This window comes from Macaca fascicularis, chromosome 14, assembly GCF_037993035.2.
Source record: "Macaca fascicularis isolate 582-1 chromosome 14, T2T-MFA8v1.1".
NCBI classification, from domain to species: domain Eukaryota; kingdom Metazoa; phylum Chordata; class Mammalia; order Primates; family Cercopithecidae; genus Macaca; species Macaca fascicularis.
This window is the reverse complement of record NC_088388.1, coordinates 115811840-115830677: the sequence shown is the minus strand read 5'-3', so window position 1 is coordinate 115830677 and position 18838 is coordinate 115811840. Positions and strand designations below refer to the sequence as shown.

General features: G+C 38.8%; 1 protein-coding gene across 11 annotated transcripts in view; it reads left to right on the top strand.

Annotated features, from left to right (window-relative positions):
- Positions 1-18838, top strand: part of SIK3 (SIK family kinase 3) — a 257920-nt gene that overhangs the window by 123492 nt on the left and 115590 nt on the right. For 9 of the 11 annotated variants that reach the window (XM_074015274.1, XM_074015275.1, XM_074015271.1 and 6 more), the window contains exon 2: positions 16242-16358. Coding sequence is in view for 8 of the 11 variants with exons in the window: in XM_074015269.1 (XP_073871370.1) it covers positions 16242-16358 (117 nt within the window). In the remaining 3 variants the exon portion in view is untranslated. Of the gene's footprint in view, positions 1-69; positions 191-16241; positions 16359-18838 lie in introns of all 11 variants that reach the window. The other 2 variants (XM_074015273.1, XM_074015270.1) reach the window with 1 other exon arrangement.

Here is an 18838-nt window from a genome sequence, read left to right as displayed (position 1 = left end):
TTCTATTACTATGTAGCAACCTGCCACAAATTTAGCAGCTTGAAGCAGCACACATTTACTCTCTTACAGTTTCCATGGGTCTTGAGTCCTGCCTGGCATGGCTTAGCTGAGCCCTCTGCTCAGGGTCTCAGAAGGCTGTACAGTATTAGATGGACTGCATCGTCACCTGGAGGCTTAACTGGGAAAGAAGGTACTTACAAGATCGTTCACATTATTGGTAGAATTGCTTTATAAGTGAGGATCCCAGCGTTTTGCTGGCTGTTGGCTGGAGGTCCTAGAGAGACTGGTCCTAGAGAGACAGCCCACAGTTCTTTGATGCCACCCACAGTTCCTTTTCCTGTGGGCTTCTCTAACATGGCCATTTACTTCATTAAGCTCTCTAGCTCCACTTGGAAGAAAGGGAGGATATTACATAAAGGCATGAATAGGTCTGTCATTATGTGTGTGTGTGAGAATCATTGGGGGCCAGTCATCGTGGGGTCACACATAACATGACTTCTTTTATTTTTATTTTTAATTTTTTGTGGGTACATAGTAGGTGTATATATTTCATAATAGACTTCTGAAGAGAATATTTAATTTTGAGTAGGACTGCATCCAGTAAGTCTGTCTTGATGAAAATTAGTCACAGAGTACATCCCAAATGTTAGTTTAACCTGATAGAGCTGGTTATAGTAAAAAGAATAAACTTACTTTTAAAAATAATTGGTACAAGGTTAAATGAAGATAGGTAAAGATGCAGCTGGGGATGAAGAAAGAAGTTGGAGGATAGGTGAAATACTGTGATATGTTTTCCTAGTTTCAAAATTTTGCTAAAGTCTGATGCTGTCGGTCATCTGTTCTTTTATTAGTCAATTATCTGTGTTTATATTTAACAACTAATTACCATAAATTTGAGTTTTGAGAAGCACCAAAACATAATGTAGTGAAGGACTCAGGTTCTTGAACTCGACTGTCTGGCTTCAAATCCTGCCTCTGCCATTCAGTACTGTGTATCCAGGGCACATAAAACTTCACTGGTGTGTGCCTCAGAAACATCTGTAAAATGAGAATAATAGTACCTATTTTGTGTGGGGTGAGAGTTAATGCCTTTAATTATCATTACATTTTTTTCAAGTGTGGTAAAGGTGTCATGGTTATGTTTAGAAAAAGAGAGGGACTCCTGTTTGAGGTATATTGAAGTAGTTACAGATGAAATGATATGGTGATTGAGATTTTGGAGAAGCTTGGTAGAGGTATAGATAAACCAATTGACTATAAAGTAATAATTCTTGAAGCTGATTGATGGTTTAATTATTTTTTACTGTCTACTTTTGTTTATATTTGAAAATTTTCATTACAAAAAGTAACAAAAAAATTTAGTGCATTGGCATATATTAGCTGCTCAGTATATTTTACCTATTCTTACTATGCTTATGTTTAATATATTAGAATTAACTAGTCTAAAACGAAAAATATAAAACAAACTAAAATTGACTCTTTGACTTTCTCATTTCTAAGCGCAAAATTTGATCATGGAAACATCGTCAAATTTGGCTGACACTGGATTATGCAACATTTCTTAGACTTGGATTCTTGGTTCTGTGTTCATGTCTTTCTGGTGTGGTTGTAATTTACGGTTTAATTAATTTGACCTACTTGTTGCCCGCTTCACATTCCGTTTAATTTAGTCTGCCATTGTTTGTTCTGTAAGTGGGATGGAAATTAATGTCAATATTATTATTTAGTGTTCCTAGTTTTAGCAGTAGGAAACATTGACTTTACCAATAGTGAAAATATTAGCAAATGCCAAGGCTTTTCTGGGCAAACAGTGGTGTTATGCTTTAGTTTAATGTATTTAATTGAGGAAAGAAACACTTATTCACCAAGGTTATCTCAAATGTGGTAAATGCATTTTTCTGCTTATTATCATATGGTCATACATTGTATAACACTGTAAAACTAGATGACTTAGGGCTAGGCGTGGTGACTCATGCCAGTAACCCCAGTGCTTTGGGAGCCTGAGGTGGGAGGATTGCTTGAGGCCAGGAGTTCCAGATCAGCCTGGGCAAGAGAGCAAGTCCCCTTTTCTTAAAAAAATTAATTTAGCTGGGCATGGTAGTACACGCCTGTAGTCCTAACCACTCAGGAGGCTGAGGCGGAGGATTGCTTGAGGCCAGCAGTTTGAGGTTCCAGTGAGCTATTATCATATCGTTGCACTCCAGCGTGGTCAACAAGCAAGACCCTGTCTCTAAAAGAAATAACAAATACAGCCGGGCATGGTGGCTCGTGCCTGTTATCCCAGCACTTTGGGAGGCTGAGGCAGGAGGATTGCCTGAGCCCAGGAGTTTGAGAGCAGCCTGGACTATAGCGAGACCTCATCTTTACAAAAATAAATAAGTAATAAACAGATAAGAGAAAATAAAAGAATAATAACTAAAACTAAATGGCCTGATTTCTTTAACTATCCAAGATTGAGAGTTATATGACTAGTAGTGATTCTGATTTATGTGAATGAACTCTTAAGAACTTAAATGTCAATTTGAAAACTTAAAAAAGTCAAAACCTGAGTCTCCCAGAGTTTGAATTAGGAATTGGCACAGTGAGAACCTTATCTTGATAACTCTGCTTGCCTGCTTTCTCTCTCTCTCTCTCTTTCTCTCTCTCTCTCTCACTCAGTCTCTTTCTTTTTTATAGTCAGGGTCTCACTCTGTCACTTAGGCTAGGGGTGTAGTGGATTGATCACAACTCACTGCAGCCATGACCTCCGGAGCTCAAGCAGTTCTTCTTCCCCAGCCTCCCAAAATGCTAGGACTACAGGCACATGTTGACATGCCCGACCAATTAAAAATTTTTTTTTGTAGAGACAGGATTCCACTGTGTTGCCCAGGCTGGTCTGAAGCCCCTGGGCTGAAGCAGTCATCTCACCTTGGCCTCTCAAAGTGCTGAGATTGCAGGTGTGAGCCACTGTGCCCAGCCGATACCTCTGCTTTCAAGTCATGTAATAGATGAAAACATTGAGGATTAAAGGGGTAAAGTGATTTTCCCAAGGTCACAAACATATCTTAGAGATACAGCTGGAAATTGAACTCTCAATCTCAGCACCCACTCCGTTCCTCTTTTTGCTGTCACGATGATTTCAAAACTGTTCTGCAGAGCCCTAGGCTTCTAAAAAGTTTTGTCTGTCTCTGAACCCTCTACTCAAGTTTAACCAGGATGGGTACTCTTTTTTCTCTCTTATGTATTAGGGTTTGTATGTGATTTTGTTCAGAGGGAAAAAGTTTCTACTGCTATATATGATCATTTTTATATCCTTCCTGCACACTGAGTTCCTTATTCTGTGCTGTTTTCTACCCAGAAAAGTATATTTGATTCATTGAAAAAAAAATCCCATTTTTTTTTTTTACTTAGTTTCAAAAAATGCCAGCTTGATCTCTTAGTTTCAAAAAATGCCAACTTGATCTATCAAGAAACCTGTGACCCAGAGGCCTCAGGAAAATTGCACAAAGACTTTTAAATATGGAGGGATAATTAGTTTTTGTACGACATTATCAATTAACATTTTACTTCCTTCTAGCTCTCTATATTTTCATTTTCTCATCTCATAAATCGCATTCCTTGTGATTTTTTGGTGGGGAGGTGTTACTTATGGTCTCTTATTTTCCTAAAACAGTATTTATGCAAATGTGTCTTTTTTTGTTTGTTTTTTTTTTTGAGACGGAGTCTTGCTCTGCTACCCAGGCTGGAGTGCAGTGGCGCCATTTTGGCTCACTGTGAGCTCCGCCTTCCGGGTTCACACCATTCTCTTGCCTCGGCCTCTCAAGTAGCTGGTACTACAGGCACCTGCCACCACACCCAGCTACTTTTTTGTATTTTTAGTAGAGATGGGGTTTCACCATGTTAGCCAGGATGGTCTCTATCTCCTGACCTCGTAATCCGACTGCCTCGACCTCCCAAAGTGCTCACAGGCGTGAGCCACCACACCCGGCCATCTGTGTATCTTAAGTGAAACTATTTCTGATACCTGGAGATTCTTTTGGGTCTCATTGGCAATGAATTAGGGATCATGTTAATTGGCTTAAAAGTAGTGTTGTCATTAAGACATAAAAGAGGGGCTAATAGTATAATAGTTTGATTTTACTTAAATTATGGATGTTTTTAATGGTTTTAAAAAACCCTCAATGTTATTAACTATACTCAATACTTTAATGAATTGATACACAGTTACGACAATTTCCTTTACATAAAATCCTTGATTTTACCTTAGCATCTTTTTGAAATTCTACACTTGTACTCTAATGCAAATTTAGGACCATCAGAGAAGGTCAGTATTTAGAATGTCTGTAATCCTGCTGCAGGAATCCCAAACAATCTTGTTCAATGTTAACTCTGTTATATTAAGCATATACTTCATGTAGCTTTCTTTTGACATCTAATGTGGCTATGTCTAACCCATATAATAATTTTATATTTCAGTGGAACATTCTCAGTTTTTTCTATGGCAGTGTTGTTTATCAGTTGTCCCCTTACCACCTTTAAAATAAATATCAGAAATTTGGCCGGGCACCGTAGCTCACGCCTGTAATCCCAGCACTTTGGGAGGCGAAGGTGGGTGGATCACGAGATCAGGAGTTTGAGACCAGCCTGGCCAGCATGGTGAAACCCTGTCTCTACTAAAAATACAAAAAATGAGCCAGGCATAGTGGCACACGCCTGTAGTCCCAGCTACTCAGGAGGCTGAGGCAGGAGAATTGCCTGAACCCAGGAGGTGGAGGTTGCAGTGAGCCAAGATGGCGCCACTGTACTTCAGCCTGGGTGACAGAGCAAGACTCCATCTCAAAAAACAAACAAAAAAACAAACAAAAAAACCCCCAGAAATTTAAGAATTAATTAATGTTTACTATTAGACTTCCAGAGATTGATTTAAGTTACTTAAATTACACTATTCATCACATGAAATGCAAACATTCATTAAGGGAATAACATTTGTTTGACTTGAAAATGTGATGATTACTAAATATAAGGAACTCGTTGAAACTGGAATAAATGCAAAAGCTATCACACAAAACATTCCATTTTGAAGGAATCCCAGAGGGGCATTATCTGTCATCTCTGGTAGTGTGCACCTATCCTTAGGAAAACCCCTTGGAAGGTAGTTTGTGCCGTGTTCCTGATGGGCCCGGGGAGGCTGGCTTCTTCCTCCAGGCTGCTCAGGGACGATAGCCTGGTATCATAAACATCCAGACTAGAAATGCATGATTACACAGCAGTGCACCTCTTGACAAACAATGAGCACACTGCTGACATCTGAGGATGCATTACAAGTGAGACTTTCAGAAATAGGAGGATGCAATGCTTTCTGAAAACAGATATTGCTTCCTGTTTTTCTTTAGTTTTCATTGTCAAATAATTGGGAGATGTCAAGAGATGAGGGATTTAGGACAATTTTTCAGCTGTTTTCTGTTTCCTTGGTTCACTCACCTTCTACTTCACACAGACTGTGTTATTAGTCCTTGGGGGCATATTAATGTAATTTAAAACATGAACTGTTGCTGATTTTGTTCAACAGGAACAGCACTACCATTGTAAGGTTAGCAAGATACCCACTATAATAAATCTCCATAGGGGAAGTTTAAGAAAATTATGTTATGCCAGTTGAGTTCAGCTCTCTTTTCAGCTGGAGCTTTAAGTCTTTGAGCGTTCTAGGTTCTACATCTAAATGTGCTTAACAGTGCACAGGCTTCTTGACAAATGCTGTTCTTGGGAGGAGTACAGTCCTGTGAGTCTGTGTTATTTTTACCTGTGAATTGGCATTCCAGGAAAGAGTAGCATGTACTCATTAAGAAAATTCATCTCGAGGCGGGCGCGGTGGCTCAAGCCTGTAATCCCAGCACTTTGGGAGGCCGAGACGGGCGGATCACGAGGTCAGGAGATCGAGACCATCCTGGCTGACACGGTGAAACCCCGTCTCTACTAAAAAAATACAAAAAAACTAGCCGGGCGAGGTGGCAGGCGCCTGTAGTCCCAGCTACTCGGGAGGCTGAGGCAGGAGAATGGTGTGAACCCGGGAGGCGGAGCTTGCATTGAGCTGAGATCCGGCCACTGCACTCCAGCCTGGGCCACACAGCGAGACTCCGTCTCAAAAAAAAAAAAAAAAAAAAGAAAATTCATCTTGAAATTTATTCAGCTTTTTGTCTCCTTACAACCTCTTATTTAGGCCATATTACCAAGTTATTTCCTCCTGTCTTTCTGTCCTGGGACTAAAATTTCTTTTCTTCTTTTCTTTTCCTTATTTTTTTTTTTTGAGACAGAGTCTCACTCTGTCGCCCAGGCTGGAGTGCAGTGGCACTATCTTGGCTCACTGCAACCTCCACCTTCCTGGTTCAAGCAATTCTCCTGCCTCAGCCTCCCAAGCAGCTGGGACTACAGGCCCACACCACCACGCTTGGCTAATTTTGTGTGTGTGTGTGTTTTTAGTAGAGACGGGGTTTCACCATATTGGCCAGACTGATCTTGAACTCCTGACCCCAGGCAATCCACCCACCTCAGCCTCTGAAAGTGCAAAATTTCATTTTTTATAGTTTAATTTCCCACCATAACTTTTACATTTTTCTTTGTAAATAACTACTTCTTTTTTTAAATTTCAAAACATTTCTGTAACAGTTACAGGTTGAACACCCCTAATTCAAAAATAAAAAATGTCCCCAAATCTGAAACTCCTTGAGTGCCGACATGACACCATGTGGAAAATTCTGTGCATAAGCACTTAATACAAACTTTTAAAAAATGCACAAGATTATTTAAAATATTGTGTAAAATTACCTTCAAGCTATGTGTATAAGGTGTATATGAAACATAATGTTTTGGATAAGGGATATTCAACCTGTATTGTTATTCTTACTATTTTTATAGTTTTATTTTTTGAAACAGGGTCTCCCTCTTGCCCAGGCTGGAGTACAGTGGCATGATCACAGCCCACTGTAGCCTTGATCTCTTGGACTCAAACCATCTTCCCACCTCAGTCTCCTGAGCACTAGGACTACCGGCATATGCCATCATGGCTGGATACTTTAAAAAAAATTTTTGTAGAGATGGGGGTCTTGCTGTGTTGCACAGGCTTGTCTCAAACTCCTGGGATTACAGCATGAGCCACCGGGCCTGGCCTATTTTGTCATTATATCACTTTCTTAGATAATGTTCTTTGGTTGCCACTTTAAACTATTAGAACTGCCTTGTTAAACCATTTAGCTTTTGCCCTTTTCTTCCCCATATCCCTAATACTTTTCTGCCCAATCCTTTCTCTCTATTCACAGCGTTTCCTGTTTGTCCTAAATTCTCTTTCTGCCCGTCGTCTTCTTTCCTGCTCTTCCCTCTCTTTTTTTTTTTTTTTTGAGACGGAGTCTTGCTCTGTCGCCCAGGCTGGAATGTAGTGGTGTAATCTCGGCTCACTGCAACCTCCACTTCCCAGGTTCAAGCGATTCTCCTGCCTCAGCCTCCCAAGTAGCTGGGACTACAGGCATGCACCACCATGCCTGGCATATATATATATATATATATTTATTTATTTATTTATTTATAGTAGAAATGGCTTTTTTCCAATATTAGACAGGCTGGTCTTGAACTCCTGACTTCAAGTGATCTGCCCCCTTCAGCCTCCCAAAGTGCTAGGATTACAGGTGTGAGTCCTGCACCTGACCTCTTCCATCTCATTTTTTAGGGCTTTGAGGCATCCTTTCAACAGCTCCTTAGCCTTCAAATTAAGCCATCAATCCCATTCTGAGTATCTCCCTCTTAAACTTGTGCAATTTGGTCAATCTGAAATAAACACTTGAGACTAGAAAATTGAATACCTATATTTTGTGAATAATCCTGACTGGGCTTCATTTTTATTGTCAACTCTGTCTTTTCCTCCACTCTTTAAAAAAATTTTTTTTTTTTGTTGAATACATTTAAGGGATAAACCTGTAGGACAAGAGTTGATTTAACTATAAAACATTGTTGGCACTTTGCAACGATAAGTATCATGTCAGTATGTCTGAGAGAGTTGCTCATAATATTGGAGACACCCATAGGCCTCTGTTTTCTGAGAGGGTGAATGTCAACCATATGGGAATTACTGGAACTGAGAAATCATTTTCTTTTTGTCTTTAAAAATTTCTCTTCTATGTCTTGAATTTCAAGTAATCATAGAAAACTTGCTTTGCTTCAGATACCATTTACTAATTTTGCACAGTATGCCATTTTCCAACTTATTTTCCCACTTTTAGTAAACTTTCCATTCTCTATCCAGACATTGGAAATGCATGAACTGTTTTACAGTCACCATTCAGTACAGCCTAGAGGGCAGAGAAATAAAAGTTCAACCGCTCACCTAAAAAGCACTATACATTTATTATTATTATTATCATTATTATTATTATTATTAAGATGGAGTTTCGCTCTTGTTGCCCAGGCTGGAGTGCGGCTGCGTGATCTAGGCTCACTGCAACCTCTGCCTCCTGGATTCAAGCGATTCTCCCTGCCTCAGCCTCCCAAGTAGCTGGGATTACAGGTGCCCACTACCACGCCTGGCTAATTTTTGTATTTTTAGTAGAGGCGGGATTTCACCATATTGGCCAGGCTGGTCTCAAGCTCCTGACCTCAAGTGATCTGCCCACCTCGGCCTCCCAAAGTGCTGGGATTACAGGCATGAGCCACCGTGCCCAGCCCGCTATACATTTTAAAGTATAGTTGTTAACTACTTTCTGTGGAGTTATTGAAAGCTGCCTGACCCTTATCTTTGCTGGCCATGTTGAGTCCTTTTGTCTCAAGTTGGCTAGCATCCTTGCATCCCTGCCATTCCTTAGTCTTGACAGCTGCATATTTTCCCAGAAACAGTTGTGATTGGTGTGTATGATGAATAGACTAACCTGTTCTTTTCAAATATATGTCCCTGTTTTGCCGCTTAGTTCTTGATTTGACTAATTGTTTCAAGCTGAAATATAGACTTCAATTAAAAAATTGGAAGCCAGGTGTGGTGGCTCTTGCCTGTAACCCCAGAACTTTCGGAGGCTGAGGTGGGAGGATCCATTGAGACCACCCTGGGCAACATAGTGAGACCTCGTCACTACAGAAAATTTAAAAAAATATATTATCCAGGTGTGATAGTGTGTCCCTGTAGTCCCAGCTACTCAGAAGGCTGAGGTGAGAGGATAGCTTCAGCCCAGAAGGTTGAGGCTGCAGCAAGCTATGGTCATGTCACTGCACTCCAGCCTGGGCAATGGTACAGATGTTAGGATCTTCCCAAGAATGTGGCCAGCCTACATCCTGACCTTGATCATGCGGCACGTTATTAATCATGGCCATTTAATGTGTAACAGGTTGCATTCAAGAGTCTAGCTTGTGTTGGTTTGGGGTTCTTTTAGATTTGTTTTCTGATGACAATTGTATTTTTTAGTAAATTTTAAATGAAAATGTTTTTTCATTAAGACTGATTCCAAAGGTACTTAAGTTCCTTTCTAGCCAGCCATTCTTGGCTGGGTCCTGTGAAAGCATTATGCCCTATAGAAAAAGAAAATTGAGTGACTGTTTTCTCAGTTCTCCCAAACACGGTACTATTCTAGATGCATTGAAGAGAATTCATTTCATTACATACAGTGATGCTTTAAGGGCAGTTGTTCTCAGAGTTTGATTCAGGGACCCCATAGTCTCCAATACTGTTTCAGTGGGTCCCCTAGGTCAAAACTTTTTTTATAAAAATGCCACAACATTATTTTCACTTTTCATTCATACTTTCTCACAATTATAAAATAGAGATTTCTAGAGACTATGCTGTGTGTGATGCTGCAGTTACTCTGATGACCAAGGAGATGTGTGGTTGTATACACTTGTCTCTTAAATTTTTGTCTTAATTTCTGATTTGTAATTTGATTTCTAAGCAGATGTTGAAAGATATTACTCACATAATCAAAACTTCTTTGAAGGTTCTCCTAACTTTTAAGAGAAGGAGTCCTGAGACCAAACAGTTTGGGAACTGCTGTCTTAAGGCTGCAAGACTTAATTCTCTGAAAGAAGCCCTCCTGGGAATGGCTGCACACAAGGGCAGTGTAGTAAACCAGTCAGTTGCTCAAAAGACATTTTAAAAATTGAATTAAATTGAGCTCCTAGAATATAACTTTTGAGACTTTGTTTGAGATTTTCTCCCAAGGCAGTGTTTTGAGCATTGAGAGCCTTGTAACTTGGGCCAAGTTTCTGTGAGATAGATAGTTGGCAATTCTCAATATCAAGTCAATGATTTCAGAAGTCATTTTCAAGGAATACCTCCTTTAACTGGTAGATTAATTATGTAGCTTATTGGCATTATCTAGATCAGTGCCATCCAATAGAAAGAGGGCCACGTGTATTATTTATAATTTTTGAATAATCATATTAAAAAGGTAAAAAGGTGAAATTAGTTTTAATATCTTTTGTTTAGCCTAGTATATCTAAAATATTATAATTTCTACATGTAATCAATATAAAAATGTATCAGGGAGATAGTTTAATTCTTTTTTATATTACTATCTTTGAAATCTGGTATATATTTTACATTTATAGCACATCAGTCTGGATAGTTACATGTGACTGGTACCTACTGTATTACCCTTTACAGATCTAGACCATAAAATAGTTGCAGAGCTGAGCTGAGAATGTTCTAGAGTAGATAAGCATTGTCATAAAAACAGAGAATAAAAATTTTGCTACAGAAGTTAGTATAAAAACATAACCCCACTGAAAAAAGCTTACAATAATGAAATGTTTGATGTCTGCCTAAATTTTAAAGACATTTCTAAGAGAAATAGAGCTCTTTCCTTAAATTAAAAAAAATAAGCTTTTCTTCAAACTATAATATTTTCTCTTTCCTTCTAAAAAGCATACAGTCTGCTCACTATATTCTTTGAGGTTATGTCTGTTCATCTGCATACCAGTGCAAGGCGATGCTGTTTCTCATTTGGGAAGAATCTGAGCCCTTGTGATCTTTGCATTTCCCTCCTAAGTAGTCCTTTCTTGAACTGTCCATTTGTCCTGGCATATCCCTGAATCCCTACTATCTACTATAGGGCATTTATTTCTGATGGGGAAGCGTGGTTTGTTTTGATCTTAATGCTGAACTGTCCCTTAGTTCATTGTATTTTACTCTGTTGCCTTATCTTGCTTGCAAATATGGTGTCAGAATATGCAAGTGAATTATTGCCTGTTGTGAAGAAACCACTATTTTTTTCAGCTTCATTCACTATGAACATTATTGTGCTTACAAAAATGAGTTGACTTAAAAAGAACTGTGTTTTTTAGAGGTGAGAACTAAAAGGGGGAAATAGTAATTTTTCCTCTTATAGAATGAATAATAAAGAACTATGACTTTAAATTTGGCATGATCTAAATTTAATTTTTTTCCTACCACATGCCAATTGAAAAAGAAGAATTTGTTGAATGGGAATGTCTTGAGTAGGGAAATTAAGGACTCTCACAATCTGTATCTCTTTAGTAGCATAGTTGACACAGTGTGATGTTTAATTAGTATTAGAATGTCAATTTACAAAATCATGCTCTTTGGAAGATAAAAGAATTCTGTGTAGAACAGGCAAACTGAGGAAATACATGGTCTCTTGGTAACATGTTGGAAGTTTTCTTCTTTATTTGTTATAATTTTCATATGTAAGTACAATTAGGAGATTTATAGATTTTCAACCCCAATATAAAAACATTCTTTGAGAGTTTATCTTTTCTTTCCCTACTGATTTTTCTTTGTGGACACATCCAATTTTTCAAGCAACTAGTGTGTACTTTACACCAAAACCTTTATTATATAGCCTTCAGTAATCTGTAGCTGTAAAACTCATACTCATTTATCTGTTTAGGTACTCTCAAAATAATCATACCTGTGTGCCAGCCGCCTGCTATCTGACTTGGCAGTTTCTCTGTTCCAACTTTATTTTTCTGCTTTTTAGAAAACTCCCACTTTCCAGTTTGCAGCTAAGGTAGGAGCTGAGTTCCTTTCTCTGTTAAGTGGTCTTATCAGGCAGTTATGCCATTGCCAAGCAGCAATAAGTTCCCTCCTCCCAGGTGTTAGCTAGTAGGTAGGGTTGGCAAGGGGAGCCTGGCCTGCTGTGAAGAAGTAGACCCCTGTCTCTCTGGCACAGCCCTCAGGGTCAGGTCTTACTGTGGATTCCATCCTATGGCTCACTGTGACTTTCCTGAATGGAATGCGTTTGTTTTTTTTTCCAGCTCTGTTCTTTCCATGTTCTTCCCACATCAGCTGGCGGCAGTCAGTTGGTTCTGAATGCTGCCCACAAATTGTTAGCTGTTTTGCTTCTTGGTCCCTCAATTTGCCCCTTGAATAAGGAATTGATGTGTTTCAGATCCAGGATTATGTTGCTTAGTGAAGCAAATCTAATCCTTGCCAAGGAATGCCTGAAGTTGAAGGCTTAATTCCAGAAGAAAATAAAATAACAACAGCAGTACCTGTAATTAACATATATTGCCTGTTTACTGTGCCAGGCATTATATTACTCAGGTCGCATGTATTAGCTTTGTTAATCCCCAACATCCCTTTAAAGTAGGTTCCATTGTTGCCCACATTTTACAGATAGGGAGCCATTGAAAAATTAAATAACCTGTTCTAGGTAATATATTAAGGGATAGTTCCAAGATTTTCAATCTAAGTAGCCTGACTTCAGAGTCCTTGCTTTCGACACTATATTCAACTGCTAGGTAAAGCTTCACTTTTTTTGTTTTGTTTTGTTTTGTTTTTGTTTTGGAGAAAGTGTCTCATTCTGTTGCACAGACTGCAGTGCAGTGGCATGATCATGGCTCACTTCACCCTTGCTAGGCTCAAGTGATCGCCTAGGCTCATGCAATCCTTCTGTCTCAGCCTCCTGAATAACTGGGACTACAGGCACACACTACCACACCTGGCTAATTTTTTTATTTTTTGTAGAGATGAGGTCTCACTTTGTTGCCCAGACTGGTCTTGAACTCGTGGCCTCAATCCATCCTCCTGCTTCGAACTCCCAAAGTGCTGGAATTACAGGCGTGAGTCACCGTGCCTGGCCCAAAGCTTCATTTTTCAATGTCTTCTGGAATCTGAACTCTCACTGAAAAGTAGACAGGATTTTGATGTTCTAATCTATTAAAACTTCTTTGTACGTGCCTTCTAAGAACAGATTATATTCAATGCAATTTTTCCTGAAAAGATGAAATACATTTCTTTTTAAAATTCATGTATGTATGTATTATTTATTTATTACTGTACATATTTATGGGGTACATTTGATATTTTGCTACATGGATACAACATGTAATGATCAAATCAGGGTAATTAGGATATCCATTACCCCAAACATTTATCATTTCCTTGTGTTGGTAACATTTCAAATCTCCTTCAGCCATTTGGAAATATGTGATAAATTATGGTTAATTATAGCCAACAAAAGGCATTATTGTGAGTACAGATATTTCTTGACTTATGATGGGTTATGTCCCAGTAAACCCATTGTAAGTTGAAAATATGGTAAGTCAGAAATGCATTTAATTCACTCTATTGTTATTTACCCACATGATTGTGTGGCTGACTGGGAGCCACACAATCTCTGTTTACCATTATGAAGGTCCTATTGCTTCAGAATACAAATGAAATTTAGAGTAAGTGCCTTGTGAATCAGGGAGGCTCCGCTATATAACTCCCTGTGATCCAGTACTCTCTTGGAGGTGAAAGACTGCAAAAATTTTGTAAGTTAACCTTGAAGGCCACTCGCCTTTCCCCAGTTACGTTGTACATGCCATCAATTAGTAGGGGGTGGGCAGAGGTGGAAGATTTCAGGCACAGACCTTAGACAGTTGATGCCCTTTGTTATTAAGATAAATAAGTCCTGGCAGTTCTTCCCACCTTTTGCACATCATGGCATGCACAGAAAGTTGAGATTGGAGGTGATCCATTTTCGCTTGTAACCCATTTCCAACACACCTGTTCGGAAGTTCTTTTTTTTTCTTTTGAGACAAGGTCTCATTCCGTTGCTGGCACGATCATAGCTCACTGCAACTTCAGCTCCCGGGATCAAACTGTCCTTCCACCTCAGCCTCCTGAGTAGCTAGGACTATAGACACATGCTACCATGCTCGGCTAATTTTTTAAAAAAATTTTTAGTAGGGATGGGGTTTCACCGTGTTGCCCATGCTGGTCTTGAACTCCTGGACTCAAATCAGTCTGCCCGTCTTGGCCTCCCATAGTGCTGGGATTACAGCTGTTTGGCACCTCTGCTATGGGGATATGTCTGCAAGTTTCTAAGCTTGTTATATTTATGAAAGCATTCTGTACACTACAAGTGCCCTTCACATGTAAGATTTTATTAATAATGACTACTAAGACCCAGCTATTTGTTCTGGGAAGAGACATTGTGTACCATGATTTTTTGTTTCATTTTGTTTTGTTTTGGGAGCTGTCCTGAGAGAAGCAGGAGATGCTAGACCAGTTGTGGCGTTAAGGTCTTGTATGTGATCGGGTGCAGTAATGAGGAGAAGTAGAAATGGAGGTGGTCAAGGGTTATATGGTCCAAGACTTATAGGAGACCAGGCAGCTGGTGAGATCCTCATTAAATTTTCTACCTTCTTCTCTGCCTATCCCAGTTCTCTCTGTAGTGAAATTCTGCTTTCTTTGTGAAGTCTTTCCCAGACTTTTTCGACCTTTTCTCCTATAGGTGAAGGTCATTCACCATCCTCTGTTCTGTTATTATATCTGGTGCATAGCTCCATTGATTGTACTACCAATGCTGCATTGTTTTCAGTTCCACATATCTTTTTTCCCTTTTAGACTGTGATCTCCTTGAAGTTTAGGCTATGTCTGATTAATCCTTATAGCTCCAGTCACACCCAGCTGGTTTCATCACACTCCCTCATTAGGCATGGCTTGAATGCTGTTTAAGTACAGCTGAAATTTATCTCCCTGTGCCATTTTCCCATGAGTCCTCATTTTAACACGTGAAAGCAACTTCAAATAAAGTTACTTTTATGCCGGTCATTTATACATCTGAATAATCTGCCACGTATGGCTCCAAACCGTCTTTATTTCTCTGAGCTAAACATTTTTACTTTTGAAATTTTGTTTTCCTTTTTTTTTCCCCTCAGTAAGTACTGTATATGTTCCCTTTACCTCTCTGGTGCATAGAATCTTAGAATGTTAAGATTTGGAGAGGACTAGAGTTTGACTAGTCTGGGCTCTTCATCTAACCAGTATTGCTTCCATACTGATTAGGTAATTGAAACTGAGATATGGACATATTTTGGAGCAACATAAATATTTTAAGTATTTCACGGAGGAAGTTTAGATTTTGTAGATTTTTAAAAGTCCTTCGTCTTTCATTCTGCATTAAAATGTTTTTGCTGATGAGTATCTTATTAAAAGGGGGCACATTGGAAAGATATGTTTTATGATGCAGTGCATGTATGCTAAAGAAAGATCTTCAGATTCTTATAACATTATTATTACCAATTTGATTCTAAAGCCAAGCTACCTAGGCCTCAATCCTGCATCTGCCACATACTAGGTATAAATTACTTACTCTTGGGTTAATTACTTAATCTCTGTGCCTCAGTTTCTGTATTTCTAAAACAAGGTTAATGATGATGTGGGTGTTAGGAGGTTTAAATGAGTTAGTACTTGCATAGCACTAAGAATTATGCCTGGCCCATAGTAAACATTTCCTATATAGTAGCCACTGCTACTGCTGCTGCCACCACCATCACTGCTACTATTATTATTGTTATTGAGTTCTACAAGCACCGGTTGAGACATGAAAAGCCCCTGTGAAAGTTCTCATAGAACCTTAGTAAGACACCATGTACTTATGATATAAGCGTCTTGCCTTTTTAAAAATTTCTTTTATTTTAAAGCTTCTTGCCTTAATGAGAGGCCCTACACACCACTCAGCACTGAAACATGATTTGACCCAGACCATAACCACATCTGTGGAGTAATGAAGTATTTTGTCATAGGATTTTACCATATAAGCAATTTAAGAAATGGCAGACGACCCATTAGCTTTTGGAGTCTGTTCCTTTGAGCCAACTTGCTAGGAATCCATTTCCTATCTTCTTAAAAAGAGTAAATTAATTTTCCTCACTGACATGCTGTAAACAAAATACTGGCAGCTTATATTTTATGGAACATAATGTTTTAAAGTGAACCTAATTTTTCTTAGTAAACTGCTTTTAATAATGCATCAGAGTAAATTTTTTCCCTCTGTTGTCAGGTTGCTATCAAGATCATAGATAAGACCCAGCTCGATGAAGAAAACTTGAAGAAGATTTTCCGGGAAGTTCAAATTATGAAGATGCTTTGCCACCCCCATATCATCAGGCTCTATCAGGTAGGATCATTAGTATATAGCAGATAGCTGCAAAGAACCCAGAATATTGTATGTATGGCTCCCTTTGAAGAAATGTTGGTGGGTGAACATCTGTGACTTTTTTTGTTTCTATGTTAATCCTACTGTCTTTCCTACCCTTCTGTTTACCCACTCAGCGCTTAGTATCCTCAAGTTTCCCCTGGCCATTTACTAGTAAGTTTTCCTTACCCAGGTAGGTCTTTTTAATTCATTCTTTAAAATTCGATACCATTCTTAGCAAGAACTGCACAAAAGATTATTTCAGAAGATGATGAGAATTTATTTTATTTAGTTCAGAATTCTAAAACAGGATGGAAAGTCCAAAAAGAAGAGAATTTAGAGAGGTGAAAATTTAGAGATGAATATAAGGGTTTTTTTTAACAGCATTATTTGAATACTAGTTTCTGTGATCATGTTGTAAATTGTTATGGCAAAGGATTGCTTCCTGCATCAATCAAAACCTACCTCTTTTCTATTCTAATAGGATCCTAGACTTAGTTTTCCAAGGTAGTAATTATTTTGATAATCAAGAGACCAGATCAAGAGACCAGATCTGTCCAAGAGGAGAGATTTCTATTTCAGTTTTTTTTTTTTTTTTTTTTTTAAGTCTTCCCAAGAAACATGCAAAATATGCCATCATCAAAATGATTCCCTAGCCTAACTACAAAAGCAGTAAATCTGATGGCTGGAATTTCAGGCGGAATCGGAGGAGAGGACCTTGACTTAGCAGACTGGTGGAAGAGAGATTTTGGGAGAGGTGGGGCTTCGTGATGCTTCTCAAATTGCAAAGTGTTGGCAGCCGAAAACTTTGCCTCTGCATAGGCCCAATTCTACTTGCTGCTTTCTGCCAGAACAGCCATCTCTTCGTTCTGAAGGAAGTGGCCACCCACTCGGTTATTTTGCTGCTGTTAGTCTGTAGTAAATGGTTACTAGCCCAGACATAGGCCCGTGTGTAAGAGTGGAGAAAGTACACCCAAGGCGCTACGGGCAAGCTTTCATAGCCTGTTAATTTTATGGAAAAGAAAACATGTTGTGATGTTAATATGTGTGGTTAAAACAACAGCGTTAGAGCTCTTCCCTGGCACCAGCTGCTCACATAATGAAATTAGGTCAACAGGAGCAGACCTGTTGAAATTTATCAGCCTAAATTATGTTGAACAACGCCTACGTTCTACCCCACAAGCAAACTTATGAAAGCTTCCTGGTGTTGCCTGAAGACCTGTATCTGTGAGCTCATAGGTGTCTAACCTCGGCTTCCTTCCTATTCTGATAGACTCAATACATTTCTTGACCTTACCTTTTAAAATAAATCATCTTTAAATAATTGTGGGGCTTAGGTTGACCTTTTTCAAGACGTTGACTTATAGGTATTACCCTTGTAACCGAATTCTGCAGGTATGCCTGTCTTCCCCAAGATTAGCCTATGAGAATTTCCATAGGTCCAGTGCTAGCTTTGAGCAGTGCCTTCTTTCAAGCTTTGATTTTGCTTTCTGGCAGCTGGGTCTTAAAAATTTTTATTTATTTATTTATTTATTTATTTATTTATTTTTGAGATGAAGTCTCACTCTGTTGCCTAGGCTGGAGTGCAGTGGCATGATCTCTACTCACTGCAGCCTCCGCCTCCTGAGTTCAAGTGATTCTTCTGCCTCAGCTTCCCAAGTAGCTGGGATCACAGGCATATGCCACCACGCCCAGCTAATTTTTGTATTTTTAGTAGAAACGAGGTTTCACTATGTTGGCCAGGCTGGTCTCGAACTCCTGACCTCAAGTGATCCACCCACCTCGGCCTCCCAAAGTGCTGGGATTACAGGCGTGAGCCACTGTGCCCGGCTGGAACTGAATTTTTAACTGTGTTTAATTAATTTAAGTGTAAACTAAAAGTTAATAATTTTAAAAATAATTGTTGAAATGATAATATTTTGGATATATTGGGGTCAATAAAAAATATTATTAGAATTATCTTCACCTTTTCCTTTTTAAATGTGGCTACTAGAAAAGTTAAAATTACATATGCAGTTCGTATTATTTTTCTATTGGACAGCACTGTTCTAGAAAGATATACAATAAGCAGTGAACAGTGTTCTTCTGGGGATTGAGATGGAGGAGACTGGGAAGAGGAAAGCCTTTGGTCTTTTGTTTCATAATGAGTGTATATAACCATTATTACTTTTAAAAATGTTTGACGGAAAATCTAAAAAGGAAGAAAGGACTGACAACATACTACAATGAATTTTTAAAAGGAGCAACAAAGGGACCAAGACAAAACACAAATCACTTGCGTTACTTTAAAAGGTTGAGTATTTTAAATCACTGCTCTCTTTTTTACAAATAAATGGGCAGTGGAAAGGAAAGTTGTCATTTGTATTACAAAAAGAAAGCCATATGTGATTTCTGTGGAGTTCTTAATGTGATTCCCATTATTTTCTCCAAAGGCTTTTTTTTTTTTTTTTTAAATGGGGCAT